Source organism: Nilaparvata lugens, chromosome 4 (genome assembly GCF_014356525.2).
Source record: "Nilaparvata lugens isolate BPH chromosome 4, ASM1435652v1, whole genome shotgun sequence".
NCBI lineage: Eukaryota > Metazoa > Arthropoda > Insecta > Hemiptera > Delphacidae > Nilaparvata > Nilaparvata lugens.
Window position 1 is genome coordinate 16943652 of NC_052507.1, and position 18493 is coordinate 16962144.

An 18493-nucleotide genomic window follows, 5' to 3' on the forward strand; every position below is an offset into this window, starting at 1 on the left:
TAGAAACATAAATGTTTCGTATTTAGTATTATTATATATTGTAGCTTGAGAGTCCTAGCTAATTCATATAATGTAATTTTGCCGCCAGCCCTCAACTGGTTTCTATTGGTTACTTGTGGTTGCGCAGTAACCCTTTCTTTGTAATCTAGCGCATGTTCAGTGGAAGTGTTACCCCGGCTTTCCATTCGTATGAAGTGATCGCTACAAGAAGCTTCTAATCAATCCTCTGTCGTAAAAACCGCTCCACAATATTATTTTCTTATTATCAGTTTTGTGGAAAACTTCATTTAATTCTTATTTTTCTTATGATATATTATTATACCAGCCGTGAAAATCATAACTCATACCTCAACTCCTTACCGCCATTATTGTTCCACCTCATTTCCGACTCTTTACCTCAAAATAGTGAAATACCTAAGAGTGTTACAAGACATTCATCATCGACGCGACGTGTGGCCACACCAACGAGTCAACGCTTCAATTACGTATGGTGAAAAAGAACAATATCAAGATATTTAGATTCATTTATCAATTTCATTGTTATTTATCCTCGCATCGCGTTTTGTGGTATCCTCACCCCTTCCTCTGGTTCACCATTTTAATACAGTCTTATTCTACTACTCTTCTTATTTCCTTAATATCCTCAATCTCGAACAATAAATATAAACATAGAGAGAAATGCAAAACCGTCGACTTGAATCTTAGACCTCACTTCGCTCGGTCAATGAGCACACACCGATTGGTCATTGCAATTCGATATGTCTTCATAAGCAACTATGTGAAGTATTGTGACATGGATGGAATTTATAAGATATAGTAATCTGAAATTTTGAGAGGGGGCTTCCTGGGAAAACTGGAGGGATATACGCTATTAAATATACCCCCAATGTAAATTTACCACCAAAATTGATTCAAGAACAATCCTAGACCTCTATGTTGACCCAATAATACCTGAGGTTTACGACACCAAATGAAAATCCTGAATCTACACCTATACAGCAAGCTGATGATTTTTGCTCAAGAGAAAAATTGATGAAATTTCGAGTAGTCTTTCAGTCTTAGTACCGGTTGCACAAAAGCCGGTTATATTTCAATCGTGATTTATTCCACGAAAACCAATCAGAGAAGCCGTCTTATCAAAAAGGCCTTCTCTGATTGATTCTTGTGGAATTAATCACGGTTAAAATTAAACAGGCTGTTGTGCAGCCTACAAAAGAATCCTACAAAAGGTATTCAACAACAAATGATAAGTTATAAAACCAAATGAGTTTATTATCAATAACCGTTTATAAATAAATGGAGTTTTAAGCTCCATAAATTCATTCAAATTCATAAGCTTCATAAATAGCATACGAATAACGGGAAAAATCAATATCAGCTAGCCGATCGATACTCAAAATGAATATCAATCAAGGTGAGTTCTCATTTCAATACAAAGTGATTCTGCTGGTTTGTGCCTACAAACGAAAGTAATTACATGGTGCACATAAATCAACCCACCACTTACTGGTGAATTCATTTCACGAATCTGTTTAATTAAATACTGGGTAATTGCGTATTTCCAAACCAATATCAAAGACAAACTTCAAAGATAATGAGCAAGGTTTGTTGGGTATTATTGAGTGTTTCTCTCCATTTCCGATGTCTAGATTAATAAACATAATGAGATTGTATTCAATATTCAATGTATCTATCAATATCAGAAGCATCATTGTTGATTATCTCAATACAATTTGAATGGAAAGTTAGATATTGTGTGGAAAAACTGCATTGGAAAGTCGAAGAAGAGCTGATTCAAAATTATTATTGCTGGTCAAAGATGAAATTATACAGTATATGACAAATAGTTTCCCAATATTGTTTCACCTTGGAACGTAGAGTAACAATCAGTATGCATCCACATTCTCTTATTCTCATCAGCAATATTACTTCTGGGATAAAATCAACAAGGTAATCCGTTCACAGTTATAAGTCATTTTTCATCGTCAAAAGGATCTTGAAATTTTTCTGCTCTTGAAACTTAGTATTAGGTAAATTCAGCTACAGAAGAGGGAAGAAGCAATAAGGAAGCGAGAGACAGGAGAGGAATTGAGATGTTTGATAATTGTGGATGTAAATAGCATCACAGTAAAATTGTAATTCAGCACACAATAACTCATGTAGAATTGGAAACCAAATTGTATGGTATGCTCTGTTCTAGAACACTAATGCTCAGGAAATAGACAACCCTCTATGTTCTGTTAGCATCCAACTGGAAGCTGTTAGCAGAGTCATTCGATGTCCTGATGCTGATCGATGGCTGGTGAATGGTTGTATCACTCAAACATGACGTCACACCCACACTCAATATTGCTCATTAATATTATTACCTCACTTGATTACTTGGAGCGGATCATTCGCAAACCACCAGTAACTAGTATGAGGAAGCGTTCAGGTATAATAACATTGAATATAATAGCTTTCCAAGTTGAATCAACCACACATCATAGAGATGTAATTGTCTCAATCGTAAAGACATCACTATTCACTACGGTCCAGTGGTGAACAAAAGACTCAATTCAAAACTGTCAAGCCTTTACTGGTTTAAAAAGTCTTCATTCATTAGTAAGGGTAGTTTATGATAAAATATTGCTGTGTACAAGTAACAACTGTAAGCAAGATGTGCCTTCACCGAATATGTAAGGGTGGGAAAATGAAAAACAAGAAAAGATCGTACAGGTTTTTGATATTAAAACAAAACAATAAATTATTTATCACAACATTAGAATTATAATTAGAAATTACGAAATAATAATAAATAGATGAATATTTCAAGGGCTACTCGCTTTGCTGCTAGTGAGGTTTCAATTGTTGTGGTTTTGAAAAATTTGAGAATAATGACTCAGTAGTCACCTATCTTTATGAAAATGGCTTCCCACTTTGGCATCCACTGGTAGAAACGCGACGTTAATTATTAATTAAAAATCAAAATAACTGATCTAATGAAGTGGGTTCAGATCCCCTCTTATTCAATAATACAATTCTCTTTAACTGCCCGAACTGTGACAGGAAAACTGTATTATAAAACAAGTATTATAAAACTGTATTATAAAACTTTACTCACAGTCCTATCGAACGAGCTCACACACCTGACACACTCCAAAAGTAAAATTTTGGGTATTAAATATAACTCAGTCAATGCCAAACATGAAGCCATTTCAAATACATATTTTTATCAGTCGCACAAGCGGCACGTTTGTTATCAAAAACAAAAGAGAAGCTACATTAATTTTGACAACAAATGAAATAAACAATCTTTCTGTCGATGACAAAAATTGTTCAAAGACAAAAACACTGTTCATTGAACTTTTCTAAATTAAAACTCTAAAATCCTGATCAATATGAGATAAATATATGATTCATATATATGTCCAATATGACCAGGTGACACAACACTATGGACATGGTTTATGGACATGTAAGATTTATTTATAAGCATGTTAAAGTTGTTCATGAACATAAAAGTTTTTTTTAAACATCTAAATTTGGCATTTAAAATTGAAAATCTACTTTGTGAAAACCATTAAGGACTAAAAATTTTGTGAAGAGAAGACTTAACCTATTTCGGACTATGTGTAGCCTTATCTGAATTTGGGAGAGGAATAGCATGAGGATACCTTATTTTTTTCTCTCCCTATCAGGTATTTATTGTATGAATCAATGAAGGATAAAGAATTTTAGATTACGTCCTTAGAACTCCAGTTATGGAGTATAAGACCAGTCAGGTCAATCAGCTGGTGGCTTGAACTCAAAATGTGACACATTATAACAAATGAGATTTGATACGGATTTGATCCAGTTTAAAATGAAATTTAGTCTAAACTGTCACTGTGCAAATGGCCCTAAGTTTGCACAATTCAGCATTAACTAAGTGAATCAAACCTAGTCTTGGTTAGAACTCAAAGGGGCGGTTTCCGAGCTCGGGATTTAGCTAAGTCCTAGACTTTAAACAGCTAGAGACAGACAATTGGCTTTCCAAAACGGGGCGTAGTCGCAGTTTTTATAACAGTAGTCGCAGTTTTCATTTTCTCATTTCTATAATTGGAAACGTTTTTCCTTGACGGAATTAAACATTCCTAAATAATTTAAAATAGTTGAAACTTTACACTATTTTCTTTTGTGTTCAATTTTCTAGTTTTTCGAAATTTAATTCAAATGTGACTATGAATACGCCCCGTTTCGGAAAGCCAATTTTCTGACTCCAGCTGTTCAAAGTCTAGAACTTAGCCAAATCCCGAGCTCGGAAACCGGGCCTTAAATACTCTATCAACTATATATTTTTTCAAAAATTAAATAATTTGATGATTTGAAAGTCTTCAAAAAATTTGAAAATTATTATCAAACTACCATTACTTTCAAGGAGTTATTCATCTCATGCTTTTCAAAGAGAAAATTATAGCATAAACCTACCTGTTGAAGTTTTTCGTAAGATTTTGGTTTGCAAGTTGATGAGTTTTTCACGTTTTCAAGTAAATGATTCGGATAGCAGTGTGTGTACAGACTGTAGCAATGGTGCATACTACAGATTTGAATGGATATTGTAAAAATATTAAAGCTAACTATCATTGGAGAATCAAATAAGCAAGACATGATGAATGTAATATTGTACAATAATAATAATTGTGTTTTATTCATTATTGAAAACGAAGGTGCTGAACGAGTATATCTTTCCTGGATACTGAACAACAGTGTTAAACAATAACTATACATATTTTACATACATATAGACTGTACGGTATAAATAAAAATAGAAATCTAAGTCTAGGTATCCTTTTTAAAATTGTTTACTCACAACATGATATATGATTATATAATGGCATTATATAGCTGAAACATGTTGTGAACAATTCTAAAAAGGGTACTCAGATTTCTATTTCCATTTATATTCAAGAGTAGCCCTAACGGAAAAGAGACAGACTGTACGGTATATACAGAAACCTGATAAAGTATGGGACAAAGGTAAGTGTAAATTAATGACCATCCGATTCTTCTTGATGAAAAAGAATAGAAGTTGATTGGACATTCCAATAGCATTTTACGGAAGAAGACAATAATTCCATTTCACCCTCCCAGCATCCCTTCTGACCATTGGATGAGATAGAAATTAATAAAAACCAAATGACTGTACGTGTATTCCAAGAATATTGCAGAGCTCTACGATATTCGAATGAACAGATCGAAATATTCAGATCACAGGAATAAATTATTTGAAGAATTCAGTCTAAACAAACCGTTCTTGATAATTCATCATCAAGCTGGATTCCCACACACCAGTGACAGTGAAAATGATCGGTACAAAGGAAATATTATCCTCATAAGTTCAAATGAGACTATTCATAGTCGATAGGCCTTGCTGAGTGGAAACAGCCCAATTAGAACTCATGGAAATTATATTTTCACTGTGCCGGTCGCGTTCACTGTCACTGATGTGTGGGACTCCAGCTTGAAAGAACATGTTCAATTCCACATTCCATATGGTTGTGAATGCATTTCACATTCCGGGAAAATGTAGCTCAATTCTTTTTAGCATTCACATAACTGAGCACTCGGAAATCAACTACAGAATCTCTATCATACATGCTGATCAATTTCTGAGAAAACGGATGGGTTCACGATATCCTGCATTCTGCTTGCAAAGGAAATTGCGAATTGGCTGACTATCTGAGAACTGTAACGCAGCAAAGTCCAATATGCAGCTCAGTGCGATGTAGCTCGCACTTACTGTTATTATCTCTGACATTGTGAAACTATAATCAATGTGAAACTTGACTTCAAATCTCTATTTGCCTCACAGGCTTCATTTTAACTTTAATAGGGTTGTCAGTAGTACACTGTGGTAGTTAATAGAAAGCCAATGTAGGATTTCAGTATTCATTATGATGTGACAAAATTCAACCTTTCACAACCTCAAATTCTCATTAATGAAAATCATTCGAATATGTAATTGTATTATATTGTAATTGAATAACACTTTTCAACGGTTCAACAATATGATTCTATTCTCATCATACATACAGTAAGTTCTGATTTACGAAATAAATATGATGATAATAATAATAATATCGTGTGACCTGGCTGGCTCAGGTCTGGTGTCAGAGTTTTCAGGTCGCAACTGATCAATGTCAGGGCCTCTGACATGACCTAACGACTGCTTTTTAGACAGCCGGGATCATGATACTACATGTTACATTACTAAGAGGTGCATCAAGCTACACCAAATTTCATCCAATGGCTTGAGGCACTGAATTTAACTGTGTGACTTTTACTTTGTAAAGAATATGATGAGATGTGCTCTATCTCATACGATACATATATAAATATTACATGTTAGATTTTCTTTGTTCTATGGCTACTAATACTATGTTTTTTGATTATTAAAAGACCTTAATATTTCAAACCGGTGGAAATAAATTATACTTGTAGAGCATGTAGTATGTGCACTTGAAATGTCATACCCTCTAAATCATCAATTTCTTTACATTCTAAAATGATCATTATATGCGTTTTTCATATTATCACGCAAACTTCACACACATGAACGAGTAAGCTTCCAAACTCATGTAAATCGATTCAGATAAGCATGGAAATGTCCATGTAGCCTATCTTGTAGCAATGCAGTACCAACCCATGAGCATAACAAGCAGGCATTTGTAACAAGGCCTCAAGGGTTCAGCCTCATATTTCTATGTGGGTCCTACAAGAGGATTCCTCTCACGCCATTTGCATCATAGCAGCATATCCATATCCATCTCAATCCGAAGATAAGCGTGAACTGACCATTACATGACATTGTCTTTTAGATCTAAGCATGAGGAACAAAAAGCTCTTTCTATTTCTTCATTTTTTTAATTTGCCTTTTCAATCTTACAATTTATAAAGCACAGCATTCTCCAAATGTAAAGCATTATAATATGGTAGACAACTTAGAAGGAAATCTACAGTAAAATAGGTCGAATGAAGATCTTCGTAAAATAGATTTACTATTCGAAACAAGTACTAAACTAATATATATTAAACTGATAAATACATGTATTGTATCTCTCATTTTTATTTCTTTTAGTAACTTACTTTATTCGATTGTAAATGGTAGTGAAGACTGTTTTGGGCTTAATGCCTGTAGTCTGTAATAGTTGTTCTGTAATATTCTTGGTCCTTAAAGAAGTTCATAACATTATTCAAATGAGTACCTCTTTCGAGAAGGAGATGTGGTCTCTATACCTAGAAGAAATATGTATTGACTGCTTTTGAGTTCTTGATCATAATTTTTTCATTTTCCATAATCCATTATTCCCTGCTATTTTCCCGATCTTCATCCCCCTTTTTCATTACATATCTTCTACAATAAGATTTCCAATATCTCCATGATCTTAATTCTTTAATTCAGATTCAAAAACGTTTTAAACATTCCCATTGTTTCAATTTCCCGATATTCCAGGATTCCATCATTCTTTTACCTTGATTTTAATTTATAATTTTCCATAATATAATAAAGCATTTTCGTAATACCCATGATTTTATATATTCTTATTTATCGTAATCTAAGGTCCAGTAACACCTTTTCTTCATTTCCAGAACCCAAACCTTACGATATTCATCTTCCAAGCCTTGTGAAAATTATATAGTTGAAAATTAAATTCTGTTGTCGTCGTCGTCGCCGCCTAATAATAGTGTAATATACCATCCGTAGTGTAATATAACATGTAATAGTGAATATGCCATCCTTGGTCGCCGCCGTCATGCGAATATTGCAGTATTGTACACAAAACTTATTACTCCATATTCCATGTTTTTCATTCATTTATACTACGGAATGATATGGAAATCCACCATCACATAGGAGCACCATCACCCGTACCCATAAGTTACATCTGGATGAATTCTCGCTTTTCAAACAAGTTAAGCTAGTTTACCAATTACCCACAGACTACGCAGCACTTTGATACTCCCTGATGACACACAGAACGAACAGAACGGCCATCATATTTCCGTTTCACTTATCCAGGAGGAATTTTTGTAACTCGATTGGAAATTGAGTTTGGGCCGGACTAGAAGCCGGAATCACGGCTTGTTACACTGACACTGGTGGCTGGTGGCGCGGTATAAAAGCTCTTCCACGAGTCTAACTTCGTTAACGGTCCACGTTTGCGAGATGCCGGTCCTCTTCCTTTGCAGATCAAAAGCCTACCTGCATCCGGAAAACATATCTCAATAATACTTGGCGAGGGTGATGCACCCTCCAAACAATAACTGAATTACTTCCAACAGAGGAAGGATGTTTGAGCAACTTTGTGGATTCAGCTCTCAATTTCACTGATTTTGTTGAGTAACAGTCTACGTGATGGACTGGCTGGTTGATCAAGATGGGGAAACTTCAAACCTTCAAACATTGCATTCAATGCTATTCGAAGGCAGAAGTTTCCAACTTGCAATAAGTATGGAGATTGCTCGTCCGAGCGCTAGTGGAGATATTTTTGAAGTTGGCATCTTCGTAAGTTTGTATAGACTACTTCAATTTGTATGATGGGTTCTAGCTACTCTTGATGACTGATTCAATAATACTATTATTTTGAATCATGATAATACTAATATAGAAGGATTACTTGATATCAATTAATAGATTGTCTTATCTTGATTAAGATAAGATTAGGGTTGTGTGGCAGAGAGGAGTCCTAACTCCGCCCTAATGAAGGCATTTAATCAATCAATCCTAGTTTGAAAAAATGTTGATCTCTTTGACTTATTCACGATCCTACTAATAATTGAATTATGAATATTCGATAATAATTGATTATAATAATTATGGCTTTCACAGGTAAACATCCAACCCGGTCAAAAATTATGATTGACAACAAAGCTCTAGAACAAGTGTCGAAATATACATATTTAGGATGCGACATCAGTTATAGTGAAGATTTGGATATCGAGAAAAAGATTGGAAAATTTCAAGTGGTATGTGGCAATATTAGCAGAACCTTGGGGAAGCAAGCACGGAGAGAAACTATAATGAAATTTTATAGAATAATGGCTGCTCCAGTCCTCCTCTACGGAAGTGAGTCGTGGGTTACAACTAAACCCCTAGAGAGTAGAGTGCAGGCGGCGGAGATGCGATTCCTCCGGAGAACCAAGGGCTGCGATAGAAGGGACCACATCAGAAATGATGATATCCGAGCAGAGCTAGGAATTTACAGCTTGTTGGAAAAAATCACACAATACCGGAAGCAGTGGAAAGAATGCCGGCAGAAAGGCTTCCACTACAGATATTGAATTATAAACCGACAGGAAAAAGATCTATTGGTAGGCCACGGAAGAGATGGCAATAAATGCACTACTTGTATATATTATAGCGTAATTTTTTAATAATTGAAATATAGATACTAATAAGCTGTTTGTAAGTCGGAACAGGCATTAACCTAATCCTTGTACGTAAGATGATGATGGTGAAATAATCGAACTGAAATGAATGCATAATAATGAATCAAATTGGAATGTTTTTGTGACCTATGTTGTTTCTCAAATGACCCGTTCAATTTGCTTGTCATTTTTGTATTTTAAAAACTCTATATAAGGCTAGTTCTAAATTATTGTAGTGTGGATAGTTGCCACCCAATCAACGAGATTAGGGTTGCTTGTCCTTTGCGGTTGGGAATGCTTGTCACCTATCCAATCTGACTTGTTTAGATATCATAATTGATATTTTCCCACATCCTAATCCATATAATTTTTTCTACATCATAATTGATAAATATTAATTGATTTTTCATTTTTCGATGTATTTATTCAACAAAGACAAATGCCCATATTCATAAAATGATTGGAAATGAAAAAAACAGGCTTATAGCGTTCACTGTCCCATTCCCAAATTTTGATTGGAAATTATTCCATAAGAGGTTATGATTCTTCAACACTTTCAAATACAAATATTCTTGGTCCTGAATAAATTCATAATTGAAATAATGTATAACTCATATTGGATTTCAACTCTCTTTCTCTACTATATCCAAAATTATAAATAATCAATATAATTACCATCGTTGAAAATAATAATTACTGATAATAGCGGTTACTTACTCGTCTAGAAGTGCGATGAGGAACATGGCCATGTCTCTGAAGCTGAGAAGGCCGACTCTGACCATGAGATGGTATTCACCCTCGCAGTCTGTTTTGTTGCCGGAGAAGTCAAACGTCATTGCTCCAGTGGTCAGCAACGGTGTGCCCCAGAATTTTATCATCCGAGCAACAGGTGCTGTAAGCATACCGGTACATTAAGACTTTCATCATTAACTTTTTGCGAAATATCAAACATTAAAAAACCATTAGATTCCCAAGATTCCAATAAAAAGTTTATTTGCATTAACTTCGACCAACTATTTTTTTTCAGAAGAATAAATGTTTTTCAACGTTACAAAACTTGTATGGTCCTATGAGATACTTTTGACACGACGAGAAACAGACTACCAAACTTCAAACTCTGTTATTGTTATTGAGATGGACACCACTGTCCAAACTTCGCACGTCAACAAATGGAAAGGTCACTCTATATTATTCTACTCCCGAGCGGCTATGCAATAATTTTGTAGAACGTCAACTCTTACAATTCCATGTCAGAATTGATTTCTCACGGGCTCTATTTCTCATCCATTTCCAAGAAAATTATGAGAAATCAATGTGCTTTTTTACGGGAGTTTAATTCAAAATGTTGTTGAACTGATTTTCGAGCATTTAAAAATTATCGTGACTGAAGAAAATCTAGTATTCACTTGCAGTAATATTAATATCGCTCAAAACTTCATTGTAGAATTTTGACTGTGACGAAATAAAGTAAAAGTCTTTATGTTGAAGTCAACTATCCTATTCTCTCCGACGAGCGGATGTTTGTGGAACTCTATACTTTCACAAATCAATGTTGAAAGTATTTTTTCTCACAAGCTACATTTCTCTTCTTTTTCAAAAGAAAAGAAAAATAAATCAAGGAACTATTTACTCTAGTTTGATCAGACTCTTATTCTAAAAGGATGAAGCTCTTATTGCATATCAATAAACTGTAAGACATTTGGAACGAAAATGTATCAGAATTCAATTATTTAATTGTTGAATTTTCTGCTGTCTTCAATTTCATGGCAGACTGTTTGACTTGACCATCAATTTTGCCCAACAAAGAATTGAAATAGCACGGTTCACTGAATTGAAAACTCCCCTATTATGTACCTAAATTACTTTGGGTATCTTTTCTCGTCTCCTTTAAAGTTTTTCTCTTCTTGCATCTTTTATCCCCAATTTCGTCTCTCTACTTTTCATCCGAAACTCGGATATCTCGGTCCAACGAGCGTGGATAATGTGGTTTCAAGAGAATCCTCTTATATTGAATCAAGTCAAGTTCAGTATACAGTGGAGAAGCATTCACGAAAGCACTTCCATTTTATAGGAAATCCTCTCCAGCGAGAAGGGACGGAGTAAGAACAAATAACTGCGGCATAGGAAAGAATTCTTGTGTTTGTATTTCACATACAGTAAGAGAACTATGGTCAAATTGATTCCATTATATTTATTTTCAAACTTTATTGAAAACTTTATTATCATTGGTGGGCACTTGAAAGATTGAGTGGAGTTATAATAAAGTTCCCTCTTTTATTGTGAAAAATAATTTAAAATAACATATCATATGAAAAACGACGAGCTTGAAAATACATGTAGAATCCGAAACATTTGGATATTTTAGAGAGAATTTCTATACATTGCTTTCTTCCGATATTAGTAGTACTTGATAAGTTTTTATTATTCTAGCAACTGGACAAGTTCTCAATATTCATGATCAAATCTATATTGCATAATTCTCTCATCTCATACGACTTTTTCAAGTATTTACTCTTGACTGAGATATTTTCCGTAGTACATGGAAACCCTACACTGATAAAACCCTCAACAAATAAGTATTAAGAAAAGATAAATTTCACACTTTTTGTGTAGTTGAGAAGTTGATATTGTGGTAATTATTCATATTGAATGAAAGACTAAGAAATTGTCAAAAAACCACTGATTTATTGATAATTAGAAAGACCGGTTTCGGTTATTACACCATTGTAAAATCTCTGATAAACTGAAAATACATACAAGAGCAGCAGAATTTATACTAGTAGGCGAGTACTGCTATTGGTCAAGGGCATGAACGCCTGCCATTGGCCCAGCTAGACAGTCTCCTCCCTCTCAACGGTTTGACAAAATGGCGGCTTAAGCAACAGAATCGCCATGATATCAAAATTTACTTTCAGTACAAAATAAGAACCAAGAAAACAAGTTAGTGTGAAATAAGATAATAAAACAAATATGTAAATGGAAAACTATTGACTAATGGATGTATGCTTACAATTTTATGATAAAACTAAATTAGTCGTGTTGTATTGGTTGAAATGAATCTGGTCATTTAAACTATACTGGGAATTTTCCTTAATTACTCTTGTTATTTCTAAAGCCTCTAGAATATTCAAAGATCTGCCTTTGTTATTAACATGCGGAAACTCAACATTCTCCTTAACTGTGAACTTGTGATAATTTGTTATCAAATGTTCTGCAAAGTTAGATTCCCCATTTTGTTTATTCCAATCTCTGATGTGTTCTTTAATTCTACTTTTGAAACTTCTACCAGTTTGACCCACATAACAATCATTATAATCATCACATTTAAGTTTGTAAACCCCACTTTTATCCCAAATATCAATTATTTTGTCTTTACTCCAGCTAAATAGACTATTTAAAATCGATTTGGTCTTGAAAGCAACATGAAATCCATTCCTCTTCAATTCCCTACCTATCTTATCAGATACAAGGCTTGAATATGGGATTGTTATCTTCTCCTCACAGTTTGAGCCTACAAAGCTAGAATTGATTGAAATTTGTCTATTAATTTTACTCAATAATCTGTCCACCATACTTTCTGCTCTATAGACCATGCTATTGAAAGCAGCAAGTTTGTGAGAAATAGGATGACAAGAATGAAGAGGAATGATAACATGAGTATGGGTTGGTTTTCTGAAAATAGAAAACTTGTGAAAACCAGTGCTATGATCTATTCTTGAATCTAGAAAATTCAATACACAATCCTGTTCTACCTCTACAGTGAATTTTATACACTGATGTAATCCATTCAGATAGGAAAGAAAATTGTCTAGTTGTCTGTTACTTCCTTTCCATAAGCAAATAATATCATCAACATATCGCAACCAGTAAACAATTTTATCTTTGAAATTACTATTTTCAATAATTCTACTTTCCAACATATCCATAAATAATTCAGCTAGGAGTGGTGAGAGGGGTGACCCCATTGCCAACTCCTCTCTTTGTTCAAAAAATCTATTGTTGAATTTGAAATAATTATGCTGAGTGCATAACTTCATCACTCCTATCAGTTCTTCTCTGAGTATATGATCATTGATAGAGGCTTTCATAATTTCCTCAGCTCTTTCAAGACTTTCTCCCACCGGAATGTTAGTAAATAAATTAGTAACATCAAATGACACAAGTTTATGAGATGATAGAACAGGAATATGTTTTATATTGTTGACCAACTCCAATGAATTTTTAATACTAAATTTTGGTTGAACACCTGTTAATGACCGAAAGGTGCTATTCAGTTTGTGAGTTAGAGCAGGGGGAATTAACAAAAGATACCACTGGTCTTATAGGAACATTAGTTTTGTGTAATTTAGGTTGACCGAAAAGTCTAGGTGGATATGGATTCATAACTGTTAGATACTTAGTTTCTCTCTTATTAAATAATTTGGTGGTGGTAGTCAACTTATTTCTGATCAAGCTATTGATTTTGGTGGTGGGATTGGAGTTAATCTCAATAAAATTGTTATCTGCAATAAAATGGTTTACCTTACTTAAATATTCGTCCTTATCCATTATTACTGTAGTGCATCCTTTGTCAGCTTTCAAAATCATCAGGTAATCATCTTCTTCTTTAAACTCTTCATGATATCTGCCGTTTTTGTGATCTCTGGTCGAAGTTCCCTTGTCTTTTCTTGAAGAATTATGTCAGCACATCTGTTAGTATTTTGTTCTTTGAGGCTTCCCAATTGCTATCAATGCTGCATGCTAGTCGTTCAAGTTGTTGGTTATCCAAACAGCTATGACTACTGTATTTGTTACCTCGTCCTAGTAACTCTGTCTCTGAGGATGAAAATTGGACTTGTGAAAAATTAGCTACCCTATCAGCAAACTTCTAATTATCAATAAATCAGTGGTTTTTTTTGACAATTTCTCAGTATTTTTCATTCAATAAATTTCACGGTACGAGTACTTTTTTTAATATGTGAAGTTGTATGAATCACTATATATTTTAAGATGAGTTTTGTACCTTGATAGAATCTTACTGCGGTTTGGACAATTCTAAAAGAAATTTGAGTGTCTTAAAAGAATTATTATAGAGATCCAAGTACGTCTCTCAGTTATTTTTAGAGGATTCCACAGGATTTGAATTTATTTCCAGCTTTTTTATCCATGTTTTCATCCATCTACTCCTTCAACAATCTAGACTATATACAGCGTCATGGCCATTACAATATTAATATTAAATCCCACTGGATTGTCAGAGAATTTGAAAACCGACAGCTCAAAACAGCACTGCGTTATTTTTGTCACTGTTGAAAATCCTCGTTATTATCTGGTATGTTTCTTCAACAATACTGTTTTTTCAATCTGCGAAAGTACAATAAACTCACAGTTTCTTCTTCAGCTATAAACTTTCCATGAGTTAAGATTTCTCTATTGTTCTGTTTTTAACTCTACCAAGAACGTAAAGATGAAGATGAGGTTTCCTATCAACTGACCATCATTCATTGCTCACAACAATCGAATAATTTGTATCTTCCTTTATATGCTTGATGTTTCTGTTAAATAACTCATTCGGATTTAATCATCACAAACCTGCAATTGGAATACAGTAATAATAATTGGATAAGAAAGTTCAGGATAATTTTCTTCATTCACTCGTATAATTTTGAAACTATTCACAATTTTTTGGAACTATTCACAGCTTTTCTGAAAAATTATCATCTTCTCCAAATACTCCTTTCCGATTACAAAGTTTGCATTTATAAATGTATATTTCGTTCTCAATAATGAAACCATATTGATATGATATGAACTTGATAATGAACATTTGATTGGGGCTATAATATTGCTCAATACGTCATTCATCCACCTAATAAGTTATCAATTCAATAAATATTATGAATAATGCGGAACATCAAATAATTTTTGAAAATTGTCAAGAGAGAAGTTCTAATCATGTGTGTAGAACTCCACCAACCATTCTGGATCTGAGAAGATCCAAGCGATGTGTTATGAAATTCCTATGACGATCATTTTCTCTGACAGAAAACTTGATTTATTATTCTAGGGACGTTTTCTCCACTTTAACAAGGTCTTCCTCTTTACTCCTATTTCCGGATCCTCTATATATGTCTTCTTCGCTAAGATATATGCTCCTATCGATGGGAAAAGTTTCCTATCATACCGCAGATATTCTATAGATTCACAAATATTTCGCTCATAAAAGATATGAACGTATGGTTCCCCGAATTTGAATAGTAAGCCAGTATTTATGAACTAAGCTTTGACTGAAGTTCACCTTGGTTCTGAAAACGGATTCATATCGATTCCACATGCAAAATAATAGAATCGTGCATATTCATAAGACTGGTGGCATGCCAGGCTACAAAACATCATCTTCAAATTATCAGATTAATACTTGTGAGTTGTCTTCGAGAGAACTTGTTAATTCTAAAGGGGAGAACAGTTGAATATTCATTCAATGAGACATGAGAAAACCAAATTTTCCATATGCAAGTAAATGAAATGGCACCGTTGCATAGTTATTGTGAACAAATATTGCACTTATTTTGATGTGATAGTACCCAGGAGAAAGGAGAGATTTCCGCAAATGCATGGAGACGCTTTCTGAAATAAGCCTTTAAAAAATCTTTATTGGGCGGAGTTAGGACTTCCAAGTCATTTTTACCACTCAACCTCGAGACTTTACTACATCTCTTCAGTAGTTTACGATTGCTATGAGTAATGTCCTGATCTTCCAAGATGGTATTTTGAGGGAGTATTTCAAGACTCAAATGTATAAAACTGAACCCGTACATGGTCCAAAAAAGCGATAGAGTGGAAAGTCGCTCAGTTCAATCGTCAACTGTAGAAGAGATTGGAGGCTAGAAACAGAAGGCGTCTACACATTTGTCAGTTCAATCACCTTATCAGTGTTGATTCAGTGAGCCAATAAATGAGAAAATATTAAAATAAAATTAAAATATTTCGAAGTAGATGGAAAGCGCACATAGACAGAATTCCAACCGGTAGAATCCCTGTAAAAGCACCCAACTATAAACCAGCAGGTAAGAGAGACGTTGGAAGACCATGGAAAAGGTGGTCTCAAGATTATAAAATTAAATTTTAATTATATTTTTGATAAATTTTAATTCCGAAGGCTATTTTTTATAGACCGAAACAGGCAGTCATGCCTATACCGTGAAAGTCAGAAGAGTGTTGATTCAATTAATTGAAATTGTCCTTCTAACACATGGAAGTGAAATTGCATATTCGATGAAACTTATTTTTGCCAATAAATCATATTTTTTCAACCTAGAATAGTGAAGTGTTGTTAGTTTGAAATATATTCGTCTGCCGTGGTGCAACTGTAACATACTCAACTCTGTAACTTATTCGTTGAGAAGGTATAACAGTAATTATTCTATGGAGTTATGATATTTCTGTATTTTTGACTCTGATGAGTAAGGAATAATGAATGATAGATTATATTACTTGATTACTTGATTATATTTCTGTATTCTTCGATTTCATAATCAAGTCAGGAAACTGCATGATTCACTTCAACTCTCCTGAATTTCAGAATTATCAAATGAGCAGCATATGTTGACGCACTTAACGTACATTGCAGTGATCCACTTGATGCTTATCTATTATTATTACCTGTAGTGCTTCCACAGGCCATGGGTTTTCAATAGATAACATAAACTCAATAACCAAGGTTAAGCCAACGGTATTGATCCGATAGAGCTTAAGCCTACCACTACAGTTTAAATTGTGGCTTGACGTGCTCTTATCGTTGACACTGGCCTTTTCAAACGTTTTAATAATTTAGACAGTGAGATAAGTATATGCACACATCGGATTCAATCTATAAATAGAATATCATACTTCTCCTCATAATTGGGAACAATTTTATTGAGGCTTAATCAAGAACAGTTTTTATAACGGTGATCATATACATTACAAAAGAGCAATAACTACTGTAGCAATCATTATTCATTTATCTATGTATAGACAGTAAATGATTCAGGTAATATTATACTTAGGTATAATAGACAATACATACAATTTCAGGTAAGAACAACATGTATTTGCACAAAACCGCATAAAACCATAATTTTAAATTACAGTCTAGAGGGAGGTTATAAAATAGTTTGATGATTTGATTATGCAGATTACTGCTTCAAAATGAGCTTCAAACTCGAGCTGCAAGTTTTCAATGAGCTTCAATCTCAAGTTGAATGATAGACCATAGTTTATAAGTGTTGCAAGCTGTGCAGAGAGCACTTCTTGTGAACTGTGCTTCAGAGAGACCGTAATATTGAAAAGACAGGAAGGAGTTTCAGGTATTCAAGTATAAAACAGATTGAACACATAAGGAGAGAATCCACAATTGAAGATGAAAGCGAAAGAATGGATTCCGCTATCCCAACAATTAAGAGACAACCCTCTTGAAACAATACAACTCGGTACACACTCGATTTCAGAATTGACATTCTACAAAGAAGAGATTGAACAATTGAATCGTAATAAAGATGAAAATTCAAAAAAGGAAAATTAATCTTTTTTTGATGTTAATGAATAAAAAATCACAGTAGGTGAGATAATCCACAATATTAGTGACGTGAGCAAACGTAGCATTTGCCTCATCCTAATGACTGTGAGGAAACCCTCTTGGAACAAACAGTACAACTCGGTACACACTTGATTCCAGAAGTGACATTCTGCAAAGAACAAACCACTTACTAAAAGCGTTGCTAGCTCTGCACCTGAGTGTTGATTAATTGAAGTGAATTCACGTCTCAGACTATACTATGAGAGTTTGAGTTGGTTCAAGGGCTCACAAAGGAGCTTCGGCTAGGCTAAATCAATCAACTTAGCACACTGTTTGTCCTCCACGTCGCCCGCCATTGTTGGAGTGAGCCTTGTCATCGCTATATACATCGTCACACTTGTAGCTTGTAGCCTCGGTGACAACTTTTTTCCAAAAACAACTATTGAGACGGTGGAGACTTCGACACTTCTCCAAATAATTAATCGAATAGTTGGAAAGATTCCAATATCGAACCCTGGACTACGTGGGAGAGGAATATCAAATTTATGAAACGATCTCCGGAAGGAT

The 18493-nt window shown here is 34.2% G+C and overlaps 1 protein-coding gene across 1 annotated transcript in view; it reads right to left on the reverse strand.

Annotated features, from left to right (window-relative positions):
* Positions 1 to 18493, reverse strand: part of LOC111048211 (atrial natriuretic peptide receptor 1) — a 448703-nt gene that overhangs the window by 389572 nt on the left and 40638 nt on the right. The window contains exon 4 of the mRNA XM_039426765.1: positions 10108 to 10282. Within this exon, the coding sequence (XP_039282699.1) occupies positions 10108 to 10282 (175 nt within the window). The remainder of the gene's footprint in view (positions 1 to 10107; positions 10283 to 18493) is intronic.